At 43.2% G+C, this 12,201-nt stretch overlaps 1 protein-coding gene across 1 annotated transcript; it reads left to right on the top strand.

The window, feature by feature from the left end:
- The first annotated feature begins 2,217 nt into the window (after positions 1 to 2,217).
- On the top strand, positions 2,218 to 10,532 carry DCSTAM (dendrocyte expressed seven transmembrane protein). Its single transcript, XM_011731575.3, has 3 exons — positions 2,218 to 3,247; positions 8,533 to 8,841; positions 9,787 to 10,532. Exons 1-3 carry the CDS (start codon positions 2,219 to 2,221, stop codon positions 9,859 to 9,861), a joined length of 1,413 nt encoding a protein of 470 aa, XP_011729877.2. The 5' UTR covers position 2,218; the 3' UTR covers positions 9,862 to 10,532.
- The last annotated feature ends 1,669 nt before the right edge of the window (positions 10,533 to 12,201 follow it).

The raw sequence follows: 12,201 nt of genomic DNA, 5'->3' as shown, positions 1-12,201 counted from the left end.
GTCCTGCCCTCTGCCCATCCACCTGCAGAGTCCTCTTGCCTGTGCCATGGAGCCTGTCTGACTCAGTCCACAATGCCAGGGAAGGTTCAGCAGCACAGGGGCCTATGGTAAGGCCCATCTCTATCTTCACCCTTCAGTCCAACCTCTGATTCCAAAAGGAAGCAAGCTTGCAGGAAAAAGGAACTATGGCCTTTTGCTGGCCCCCATTTTCACTACCATTCTAATTCCCTTTCCTGCTGATGCTGTCAGAACATCTTCATATGTGGGATCTGGACTCTGCTAAGGCCAGTTCCACATGGCAGTGACCCCTCTTCAACACTCAAGCTCACCTCATATCTCTTTTCTGCTCTGAGCATTTCCATTCGGATTATACGGCAGGAACTGCAAGCACTCTCTACTCTTGGTGGAGAAATTTACACATTTACTCGTAACCTGCCTATTCCCCCCATTTTATTTCTGCCCTTCGTTAACCTCATTCGGCCTGAACACAGAAAGAATAATTTCCTCACCTCTGTTTGCTCAGTGCACAACCTCTAGCCAATGCCTGGGTTCATCTCACACGACAAATGTAATTCACTGGCTCTCACTGTATTCAGCTACTCCGTAAATTCAGACCCATCCTATTTAATGAGACGGGATTTATTTGAGATTGTTTAAAAATTGATCAATGTCCACATTAAAATCCCATACATGTGATATAACACTTACTAGATATTTTCATGTCAATCAGGAGAGAATATCGATTTTATTATATATATATATATCACTCCAAATGAATCCAAGTCTCTCTGAGAGCATCACAGACCTAAATCTGTGTGGCTGATGGTGTGTTAGCAGCTCCACAGTGCCTTCATTCTAATTATTCCAGATCTAGGAGAAAAGAAAAGATGATTATCTCAGTGACACAAAATAAATATTCTTCTTTTCTTTGTCAGAGTCTCAGGAGGAAACTCTTCTCAGAGAGCAGGGGCATAAGAGGGAAGAAGCCATGGTTACAGAGCGGAGACACAATGGCCTCAGTCCAAAGCTGCATTTAAGTTTGGATGCCCTTGGTGTGCTTTCTGGTCTGTAAAACTGAGCACAAGGAAACAGATGACTATTAAAGAGTAAGCTTTCATAATGCAGTTTATTGACATTTCAGCCTATCAGCCTAGGGTTCAACTATTAAGACTTATGATATAGGACTGTTACCCTTATCAATAAACAACGACTCTCTAGCAGACCAGTAGAGAATTCAGTGGCTTGAAATAAATCAGCATTTATGATGGCTCACGTGTCTGTGGTCAGCCGGTGGGTCAGCTGAGAACCAGCTGGTCTCGGATGGCCTCTCTCACATCTGGCCGTTGGATGGCTATTGGCTGAGCTGATGGAATTGCCTGGTCAGGTGCCTTTCGTCATCCAGCATTCCAGCCTGGTATAACAGGCTCAATAATGGACCCCTCAGAGCTGTCCATGTCCTACTGCTCAGAACCCATGAATATATTATGTCGCATGGTAAAAGAGACCCTGCAAATGTGATTAAGTCTCTTGAGATGGGGAGATTATCCTGGATGATCTGGGTGGGCTCAGCGTATTCACAAGGGCTCTTAGAAGAGGGAGGAGGGAGGATCGGAGTCTAGAGAGAATATGTAAGGATAAAAGCAGAGGGAAGATGCAACGTTGCTGGCTTTGAGATGGCGGAAAAAGGGTCCATGAGCCAGGAAATGTAGGTTGCCTCTAAAGTTGAAAGAGGCAAGGAATCAAGTTCTCCCCCAGTGCCTCCAGAAGGACCACAGTATTGCAGGCCCATTTTAGACTCTGGCCTCCAGAACTGTGAGAGAATAAATATGTGCTTCTTTAAAACACTCAGTGGTTATCTGTTACAGCAGCGATAGCTGGGAAATGCATCTGGACTTAGCAGGAGCAGAGTTCCACGAGAGCACGTGGAGTGAGTCCAAGGCCCAGGATCGTCACTGGCATTTCTGCTGCATTCGATTGGGCAAAGAAGTCACAAGGCCAGCCCAGATGCAAGGGATGGAGGAATAGACCTCATCTCTTGGTGGTGGAAGGTGGAAGAAGCTGTGAAGTCATATTTCAAGGGAGAAGACACAGGAAGAGTAAATAATTATGGCCACTTTTTCTGCAGTCAGTCTACCCCCATGGCCTTTATGAAGGTCAGAGGACATTCAAAAGCAGTTTCTGACCTTGGTTTCTTTTTCATTTTCAGGACGCAGGGAGCATGGGTACCTGGACCTTAGGCACTGATATCTTCCTAAGTCTTTGGGAGACTTACTTGTCTCCAAGAAGCCCTGGATGGATGGACTTTATCCAGCATTTGGGAGTTTGCTGTTTGGTTGCTCTTATTTCAGTGGGCCTCCTGTCTGTGGCCTTCTGCTGGTTTCTATCATCAGTCATGGCGGCTGCTGGCTCCTGGATTATCACATGTGTTCTGCTGTGTTGCTCCAAGCATGCACGATGTTTTATTCTTCTCGTCTTTCTCTCTTGTGGCCTGCGTGAAGGCAGGAACGCTTTGATTGCAGCTGGCACAGGGATCGTCATCTTGGGACACGTAGAAAATATTTTTCACAACTTTAAAGGTCTCCTAGATGGTATGACTTGCAACCTAAGGGCAAAGAGCTTTTCCATACATTTTCCACTTTTGAAAAAATATATTGAGGCAATTCAGTGGATTTATGGCCTTGCCACTCCACTAAGTGTATTTGATGACCTTGTTTCTTGGAACCAGACCCTGGCAGTCTCTCTTTTCAGTCCCAGCCACATCCTGGAGGCACAGCTAAATGACAGCAAAGGGGAAGTCCTGAGCATCTTGTATCAGATGGCAACCACAACAGAGGTGTTGTCCTCCCTGGGTCAGAAGCTACTTGCCTTTGCAGGGCTTTCGCTCGTCCTACTTGGCACTGGCCTCTTCATGAAGCGATATTTGGGCCCTTGTGGTTGGAAGTATGAAAACATCTATATCACCAGACAATTTGTTCAGTTTGATGAAAGGGAGCGACTTCAACAGAGGCCCTGTGTGCTCCCGCTGAATAAGGAGGAAAGGAGGAAGTATGTCATCATCCCGACTTTCTGGCCGATTCCTAAAGAAAGGAAAAACCTGGGGCTGTTTTTCCTCCCCATACTTACCCATCTTGGCATCTGGGTGCTGTTTGCAGCTGTAGATTATCTGCTGTATCGGCTCATTTTCTCAGTGAGCAAACAGTTTCAAAGCTTGCCAGGGTTTGAGGTTCGCTTGAAGCTGCATGGAGAGGTAGGGACCCACAGGTACTTCCCATGGTGTATCCTGGCTATTTGCTGGTCTGTCTTGCAAAAGATCATGAACCTCCCAAGGCAGGGAAGTGGCTTATTTGCCTTTGCATCCTTGGTGCCTGGCATAGTGCTTGGCACATAGAAGGAACCCAAAAATGCAGGTTAAATTGAAGTGAAGTCCCGATGTTAGGGTGTGATTCTGCATTAGTTCCCTGTGGCTGCTGTGACAAATGGCCAATAATTGAATGGCTCAAAATAACAGAAGTTTATTCTCGGATAGATCTGCGGGGAGAAGTCCGAAGTGAGTGTCGCTGGGCTAAAACCCAGGTGTTGTTGCTGCTGTTTGCGTCTTCCAGATTCTAGTGGCCGATGGCATCCCTTTGCCTGTGACCACATCACTCCCATCTCTGCTCTGTCATCGCATCACTTTCTTCTTCGCATGTGGAAAATCTCTCTGTGCCTCTGTCTTAAAGAATGTATATGATTGTATTAGGACTTTCCAGTATAATCCAGGGTAATTTCTCTATCTCAAGATCTTTGACTTAATAACATTTGCAAAGATCCTTTTTCCAAATAAAGTAACATTAACAGGTTCCAGGCACTAACACCTTGTATCTGTAGGGCATCCTCCAGCCTCCTACAGTCAACAAACACTCAAATGTGGAAATAATTATCTCTGAGGTTGAACATGAAGTGGATTCCCAAGCAGGACTATCTGGCGTGAACCTAAGAGACAGGGATTTAGGACCTGCCTTCTTCTCATCCTCAAGCTTGGGCAAGTAGACGTTGAGCACCTTCTCTGAGCGAGAACTTTGCTGTGCATCCTGAGCCCTTATCAAACACAAGAGGGTTCCCAAGGCATCGGCACAATGTTTAAAAGGATGATTGTTGAAAAGGGCTCCTAAGTTGCCCAGTAAAATGGCTGGTGCTGGTAGCTGGTAGCACCCACTTTTAAAAATGCTACACAGCTACACTTCGGTGTTTTGAGAAAGACCGGATTACTAGTTCTCAGCCTTAAATGTGTGTTAAGAATTTCCTGAGTTGGATATAGAGTTTCAGGCCTCGATTTACACAGATTTTGTTTTAACTGGGAGAGCATTTTAAATGAGCATGGCTGTGATTTCAAGGTAGGTGGTCCATAGACCACATTTTGAGAAACTCTAGCCTAGGTATTAGAAAGCAAGGACCCTCTAAACCAGAGGTCCTCAACCTTGGATACAGAGTTGCATCACTGTGGAGCTGAACTAACCAACTCAATATCTCTCTCCAGAATCCCCAGAGATTCTGTTTTAATTGAACTGGGGTGAGAGATTTTTAAAACCTCCCAGAGTAATTCTAACGTGCAGCCAAGATTGAGAACCCCTGTTCTAAACCCTTCACTCCAAGAACAAAGCCAGAAAGTTAACTCCTAATTGCCATCAGATGGATCTGTGAAAAATCTTCATTAGCCAGGACAGCATCTGTCTCTGAGCTGGTGCCTCCTGCATCTTGAGGGATCTGGCTTTCTCTTCTCTATTCTCCCTCTCCCTCCTCTTGGCAACCATGGACAAACAGAGAAGATGGTGGGGATGGGGCATCCCATCGTTTATCATTTCTTTTCCATTTTCTCTGTGGATATTTGTGCTTATGTTGACATTTCAGAGGATCTGGATATTGTGAGACACTTAGCTTATTGTTTTTTAAACCCAGAAATTGCCAGGCTGAATGACATGGGATGTATATGCACGTGTGCAGGTGTGTATGTGCATGTGTGTGATGCATGCTGGGCTTAAGTACACTAGCCCAGGCTGGCAAAAATAATGCAGGTGAACCCCAAAACTGGGGCTTAGCCTAGGAGGGTTCTTGGCTTTGCTTGGGAAAGAATTCAAGAGTGAGCTGACAGTGAAAGAAAGCAAGTTTTTTAGAACAGAGTACAGCAAAATGGCTGCTCCACAGGCAGAGAAGGACTACCCCATAGGCAGAGTGGCCCAGACTAGCACTCCTGGATTGTTAGTCTGTTGTATTTATACCTAGTCTTAATCATATGCTAATTATGGAGTGAGTTATTCATGAGCTTTCTGGAAAAGCGGTGGGGAGTTCCCAAGCCATATAAGACAACTTCTGGGTTATTGCCATGGTATCATTTATAAGCTGTCATGGTGCTGGTAGGAGTGCCTTATGCAAATATATTATAATTAGCATATAATGAGCAGCGAGGACAACTAGAGGTTTTTTCATCACCATCTTGGTCCTAGATGATTTTGGCTGGTTTCTTTGTTATATTCTGTTTCTATCCACAGGGTCATGGCAGAGGCTCAGTAAGCAAGTCCTGCTGCTCTCCTGCCTCAAAAACGCCAACAGCTGTTTCTTTTTTTAAAAAATTATTATTTGTAATTGTTATGGTTATTTTTAATTGACACATAATCATTGTACACATTTATGGGGTATCCAGTACCTGTTTCCATGGGTCTGATTTGCCATACTGTTCCTCAAGCTGCCGTAGGCTGTGCCAGCTGCTGGGGAAATCATAGAGGAAAAACGGCCACAATGTTGCCTGCAAACCCTCCCGTGAAGCCCTGCTTGCCATTTCTCTCTTTCCCTCTCAGGGCCTCAAATCCCCCTGCTGCATCCACACTCTTCCTCCCCTTTCGTCTGGCTCAGCAGATCTAGTCCCATGGCTCCTGCCCTCCTAAGCCTGGGCTGCTTCTCAGAGTTGATTATTCTGAGCTCTCTGCATCCCCTGAAGAATCCCGTTAATTACAAGGCACGCTGTTGCTCTAGCTATTTGGAGCGGTGGATAATGGAAGTAGTGTTTTAGCTGAAAGCCAAACAAGAATTTCAGACATGCTTGATCTTTAGGAGTGGCCAGGAAAAGGGCCTCGCTCCTTCCCTCCCATTCCCCTCCTGTGTTCTCCTTTCTTGGCTTCCCCCCTCAATTCTCCCTCTCTCTCATACGTTTTTCTTCTCTCTCATTTACTTATCTCTTAGCCAGTACCCATACCTGTGTTGTGAATTCTCACCATGTTAGATAGAGGGGGAAAAAAGCAAGTTCTGCCTTCCAAAAAAACCCAGCTTTCCAATGACAATGTCCTGACACCTTGTTCTTTGGGCACTGCTGATTCCTGGGGGTGCGAAGATGTCTAGGTTGTGAGGGCCTCCTTGAGGGGCTTATGTCCTGAGAGAGAGGTCACCGTGTACACACGTGAAACAGCAGGGTGGTGGGCACTGGAACAGATGTGAGTACGAGACTGCTGTGGGAGCGCTTCTCAAACTCTCTCCTGCTGTATCTGAGAGACTGTGCTGCCAAGAACCAGCTTCTGCATGACTGGCGATGCCCTACCCTTACTCCAGGGTGCCCTTGGGGGCTCCTGGTCTTTACCATTGCCTCACATTTGCCAAGGAAAAGTCACGCAGGAAGAGAAACACTGGCTCAAGGTGTTGCCAATTTCTTTCTCACTTTCGTATGATTTTAAATATATGTTTTAAATAAAGAAGATGGGAAATGACCCAAGTAGAGCTAGCTCTGTGGGTGGGCAGTGTAAATAAAAATAGCCAGAGTTTCTACTTACTGAGCACCTACTATGTTCACTGCATTTGGCAGCATTAACTTTTCAGGACTGGCTGACACCAGAGCCTGCCCTCCATTCATTGCTTAGTGCTGTGCCAATAAATTGTTTATTTAAGAGAGGAACATATATATTAAAACATTGGGGTACCATTTAGTATATTGCTTGGCATTTTGAAAGAATTAATTTGTCTTCCACATTACCCTCAACCAACCCCATACAAAAGTGTCCACACAAACTTTCTGAAGCCCTGATTCCCAACTGCAAAATCCCCAGTTAAATTTCTAGACAAAATAACTTTGTCCCAGACCGAACACCCGCTGCTTTCTTATTGCAGGATTTCTCATCACTGACTCAATCGATGTGTTTGTTTCTTCAACAGTATTAAAAAGAGTGCATGTCTTTGCTCTGGGGACTGAAATCTCTCTATTTAATTGTAGGCAGACTATTTTTTTAATAAGAGAAAGGGAGAGGCAACACAAATGTTTTTCATTGCTTCGGCACAGTGCTGGGGAAATTATAGAGTTGACCTGACATTTGTGTAGAGGTCCCAGGTTTGGGATTTCCAGAGTCTTCACAGGCACTGGGATAGATCCAAGGTGGCCAGTGTCCTCTGGGTGTGGTTGGGATCTTTTTGAGAAGTCATTTACCTTTTCCTGGCCCCAGGGCTCTGTGGCACTAGAGTGATAATAACTTACTAAGCACCCCAGTCTGTAAAGCTAATGTTCCTTCCCCAAGGTGTTTAATTTACACTGGGAGTAGTTTATTCATGGGCAGGATCTGGTCCATTAACTCCTGTTTTGCCAAATTAGAAAACAAATCCACTGAGAGATTAAATGATTTTCCCAGGTCAGAGAAAGAAAGAGCTGGATCAGCACACACTTCTCTCCTGGGTGGCTTGGCTGGGTGGCTCAATGTCACCTCCTGCCCTCTGTGTCAGTCTGCTGAGGACAACTGGCTTATGCTCTTGCTTTCAAAAAGGAAGGAATGTACCTCTCATGAGCATCCAATAGGGATGAGAAATTTTCCTATTTTTAGGACCTGCCCAAACATGATTTTAGAGTCTCCTTCAATAACGTGGGCTGGAGGGCCAGTGTATCAACCTAGAAGGGAATATAGTACACTAAATAAGAATAATCCCCCCTAAGCTCCGGAAGGTAGATGTAGAACATAATTTAATGCCTCAACATCTTTGTGACCTTGTGGTCTGCTTAAGGGGTATTGGGAGGATATGATGGGGTCCTAATGGGCTATGTTCTAAAGCAATCTTCTCCCTGAGTTTAGCTGACTCCTCGCTCTTTCTTTTGTCCCATATGTCCTAACATGTAGAAACAAATATTCCATGAAAATGAGTTACGTGATCAAATTTGTTAGGAAAACTGCTGGCTAAAGTTAAAAGATTCCTCTGCCTACTTCTCAGAGCCTTCAACAGTCTAATGGGCATTGTGATTTTCAAAAGAAGGGATAGAGTGAAAAAATGTATTTAATACACTTCTCTCAAGGGAATCTTTACTGTATTTCTACAAACCCACTTCAGAAAACACTGCAATAGTTACAAATAAGACACATCTCTTCTCCTTTGCTCCAATCATAACACACAAAGGAATATGTGATAGTTCCTTTGGCCAAAGCTCCCTGCATGTTTGAAGATAGTGCCGTGTGCTGCAGGGAAGTACTGAGAAAGACAAGGACTGAGTACAAAAGTGGCATGCATCATGATTATTTTATTCTTTCATTTTAGAAACAAGGAACTCAAGATATTTTCCATGATTCTTCCTTTAATATATCTGTGTTTGAACCCAACTGTATCCCGAAACCAAAATTCCTTCTATCTGAGACCTGGGTTCCTCTCAGTGTCATTCTTGTGATATTAGTGATGCTGGGACTGTTGTCCTCTATCCTTATGCAACTTAAAATCCTGGTGTCAGCATCCTTCTACCCCAGCATGGAGAGGAAGCGCATCCAATACCTGCATGCAAAGCTGCTTAAAAAAAGATCAAAGCAGCCGCTGGGAGAAGTCAAAAAACGGCTGAGTCTCTATCTTACAAAGGTAAGGCCAAGATGGTGGTGTAACCTCCAATTGAGGAAGTGTTGAGTTTGAGAGGGAAATGGGAAAGGGGACTTCGAAGCACTTAATGCTTCAGCTTCACATCAGGGCTTGTATCCCAGCAGTAGATAGGACACTGGGGGAAAATGAACAAACATACATGGCTAGGGCTCTTACTTCTGTGATTTGAATGCTGATCCAAAGGATACTACAAGATATTCTTAATATATTCGTTTCAAGTAAGTATGTTCAGTCATTGTAAAGCGGCGACTGGAGAGGTCCTTAGTGTTGACTACTAAAGGGCAAAGCACAATAAGATATGCTTTCCTAGGTAAAGAAAAAACAGACAGGGAAATGTCTACTATAGCTTTGTAAATGCCAAAGAATTTGTTCATTTTCCAGTGTATGTGTATGTGTGTATTGAGAGAGGATAGATAAAAATATAATAATATATATACAAATATATAAATAAAAGCATAATGACTCATGCATCTATAAAATGGACATATATCAAAAATTTTATGTAATTTAATACATACGTATTAATGAGGGAATGGGAAGAAAAATTACAACCAAAGAATAATTCAAAGAACACACAGATATATATAGGCCATCAGGAATACCCAACGAATTTGCTTAATAGATGCAAAAACTGTCTTTTTCTTTAAGGGTGGATGGGAGGGGTCAGTTGTACTCTACTGGGCGGAGTTCATATGCAGGTCATGGACAAGAATCACTCACATTGTTTCTATCAGCCATCTGCAACTTACAGAGTTGGGAAATAGCCCATAGACAATGGAAGACCAACATAACCCACAAAAATAAGGTTATTTCAGTCTTTTGCTGTTTTCCCCAACATCTTTAACCCTACAATGAAAAATTTAAGTCAGAGGCATTTTAAATGACTCCAACTCCAATGCCCAATTATCCACTTTTCTGTCCCTTCAGATTTATTTCTGGCTTCCAGTCCTGAAAATGATTAGGAAGAAGCAAATGGACATGGCAAGTGCAGACAAGCCATGAGAGACCCTGGGTACTCCTCAGCCACATCGCACCAGCGGTTCTCCTCAGGTCTATGATGGCAGTCACTATTCATGCTGGATAATACAGAACTATATGATGCAGTCCTCTCAGGAGTCTGAGTTTACAGAGCCACCTTGCAGCACGTGGTTATGCCTCAAAGCCAAAGAGCTGCCAGGTAAATGGTTATGTGATCTGTCTTCCAAACAAACCACATGATCTCGCCTATGTCACAATGTAATAGGACTCTAGCTGGGTCCCTGGTGATGAGTTTCAGCATAGAATAATGTTCAAAGAAAATAAACCAAAAACAGTTGAAATCTCTACGACAGCCTCACAAGCAAATGCCAAGGGGAACATACATGTAAAAAGCCAGTAAACTATCTTCAAACTCTTCTGTCCTTAATGTCTTGCATGTCTATTGCCCCCACAATGGTCTCTTTCCTCCCTGCCCTCTTATGAAAGAACTCTTTCTGAAACCCATTCCTAACAGCTCCTAGTTTCTTCTTACCACCACCTGCACTTCTGCCCTCTACCCGCCTCTATTTTGTTTTCTCCTCTTTTAGCAAATCCCCTGGCTGATATTTATGACAGGGTGGCCTACGTACCATGTGCATTAAAATTTCATACAATTCTTGTTAAAGTATACATTTGGGCCCCTTTTTGTCTTTAACTACACTCCAAATCACTTTTATTTTTATTATTTTATTTTTTATTTTTTTGGAGATGGAGTCTCACTCTGTCGCCCAGGCTGGAGTGCAATGGTGCTATCTCGGCTCACTGCAATCTTTGCCTCTCAGCTCCAAGCAATTCTCCTGCCTTAGCCTCCCAAGTAGCTGAGATTACAGGCGCCTGCCACCAAGCCCAGCTTCTATATATATATATGTATATTTGTATATTTGTATTTAGTAGAGACGGGGTTTCACCATGTTGGCCAGGTTGGTCTTAAACTCCTGATCTCAGGTGATTGACCTACCTTGACCTTCCAAAGTGCTGGGATTACAGGGGTAAGCCACCATGCCCAGCCCCCATATCACTTTTAACGAGTCACAGGACACACTGTCTTTTTCTGTTAGGCACGTTTGCCCTCAGTCTGAAGTGCTCTTCCCTGTTGGAAGGACAGACTGGAAAGCAGTGCTGTCACCAAAGGTAATTTTGATCTTGAAAACAGGATTTAGATTCACTCATTAGGGTCCATCTCACTTGGATGGGAAATGCTTATTTAATTGCAGCTTACTCACTTTGATTTAAATGAATGTTAAGTTTCTTGAGACATCCATTGTGAAATGTGCTGTTAATCTTACGGAGGCAGAAAGGTACTGCCCAAGGCAATTTCATAGAGCACCCTTTTTTCACCTCTAATTGTAATGGCCTATAAAAGTATATTGCGTTATCGCCTAAGTCACCATTTCTCGTCTCACAAGTCTCAGTCTGGTTCCATATTTTGTTAGGGGCTATCAAGTGTCTTTCTGATGTGCTTAATAACTCTGTTGTCAGTTGAGTTTCTCTTTGATAGTAAGACATGGTAATTCTAAACACCTTCATGAGAACAGGTCTCTTTTATTGTTCTACTTGGGATAAAAAATGTTATCTTTCCTCTTCTGAGATTTTGTATCTACTACTTTGTCTTTTGGGACCTAATCAATCATAATTGTAATATGGGATATGTTGAAGTCCTCACATGTTACATATTTTTGTCCTAATTCACTTAAGAGAAAGAAGTACACATATCTCACCCTAAGAAAGTAAAAACTAGCGCTCTCATCCAAACTCAATAATAGTGATTCCCAAAAGTAGTAAAGACTACTGAAGTCAATTGTTGAGATTATAGTATGGAAGAGAGGAACTGGATGAAAAAATGAGTGTGGGTTGAACGTAGTTATATGTCTATATTTAAATGTCTATATTATATTAGGCTAATAAAACCCCCACACAGTGGGGAGGAAAAATTCAAATTAACAGGTGGCTGAGGCTTTTCCAAGCTTTCCCAGTTCAAAACCCGTTTTGGTTTCAATCCATCATGATTACGGTGACATTGTTAAAAGCAGGAAAGAAAAGGAAGTAAGTAATTAGGTAGTGGGGACAATTTATGACCTTTTATTATCTCAATTCTGAGTGTCCATGAACTTTACTTTTGTACTCAGGGAGCAAAAGAAATCAGAATTGAATTTGTCATTGGAGCACTCTGTCAAATGCAAATAGAAAACAAAAAAGGCAATGACAGTAATGAAAGCGTAACAAGCCACAGTCACTGCAATTAAGGCAGAAGGTGTTTGCACCACTTTACTGGATGCTGAGGAAGTACATTGTGGTGAAGGAAGTGCCCCTACCACTGCACTCGGC

Source organism: Macaca nemestrina, chromosome 8 (genome assembly GCF_043159975.1).
Source record: "Macaca nemestrina isolate mMacNem1 chromosome 8, mMacNem.hap1, whole genome shotgun sequence".
Lineage (NCBI taxonomy): Eukaryota > Metazoa > Chordata > Mammalia > Primates > Cercopithecidae > Macaca > Macaca nemestrina.
Note: the sequence above shows the minus strand (reverse complement) of the source record. Positions and strands in the feature narration are given on the sequence as shown.

What these genes read in the sequence shown, in the direction of transcription:
- DCSTAM (XM_011731575.3), top strand. Translation starts at nt 2,219, where the DNA reads ATGGGTACCTGGACCTTAGGCACTGATATCTTCCTAAGTCTTTGGGAG. An exon ending in GCTTGAAGCTGCATGGAGAG is followed by an intron (nt 3,248 to 8,532) that starts GTAGGGACCCAC and finishes CTTTCATTTTAG; the next exon opens with AAACAAGGAACTCAAGATAT. An exon ending in TGAGTCTCTATCTTACAAAG is followed by an intron (nt 8,842 to 9,786) that starts GTAAGGCCAAGA and finishes CTGTCCCTTCAG; the next exon opens with ATTTATTTCTGGCTTCCAGT.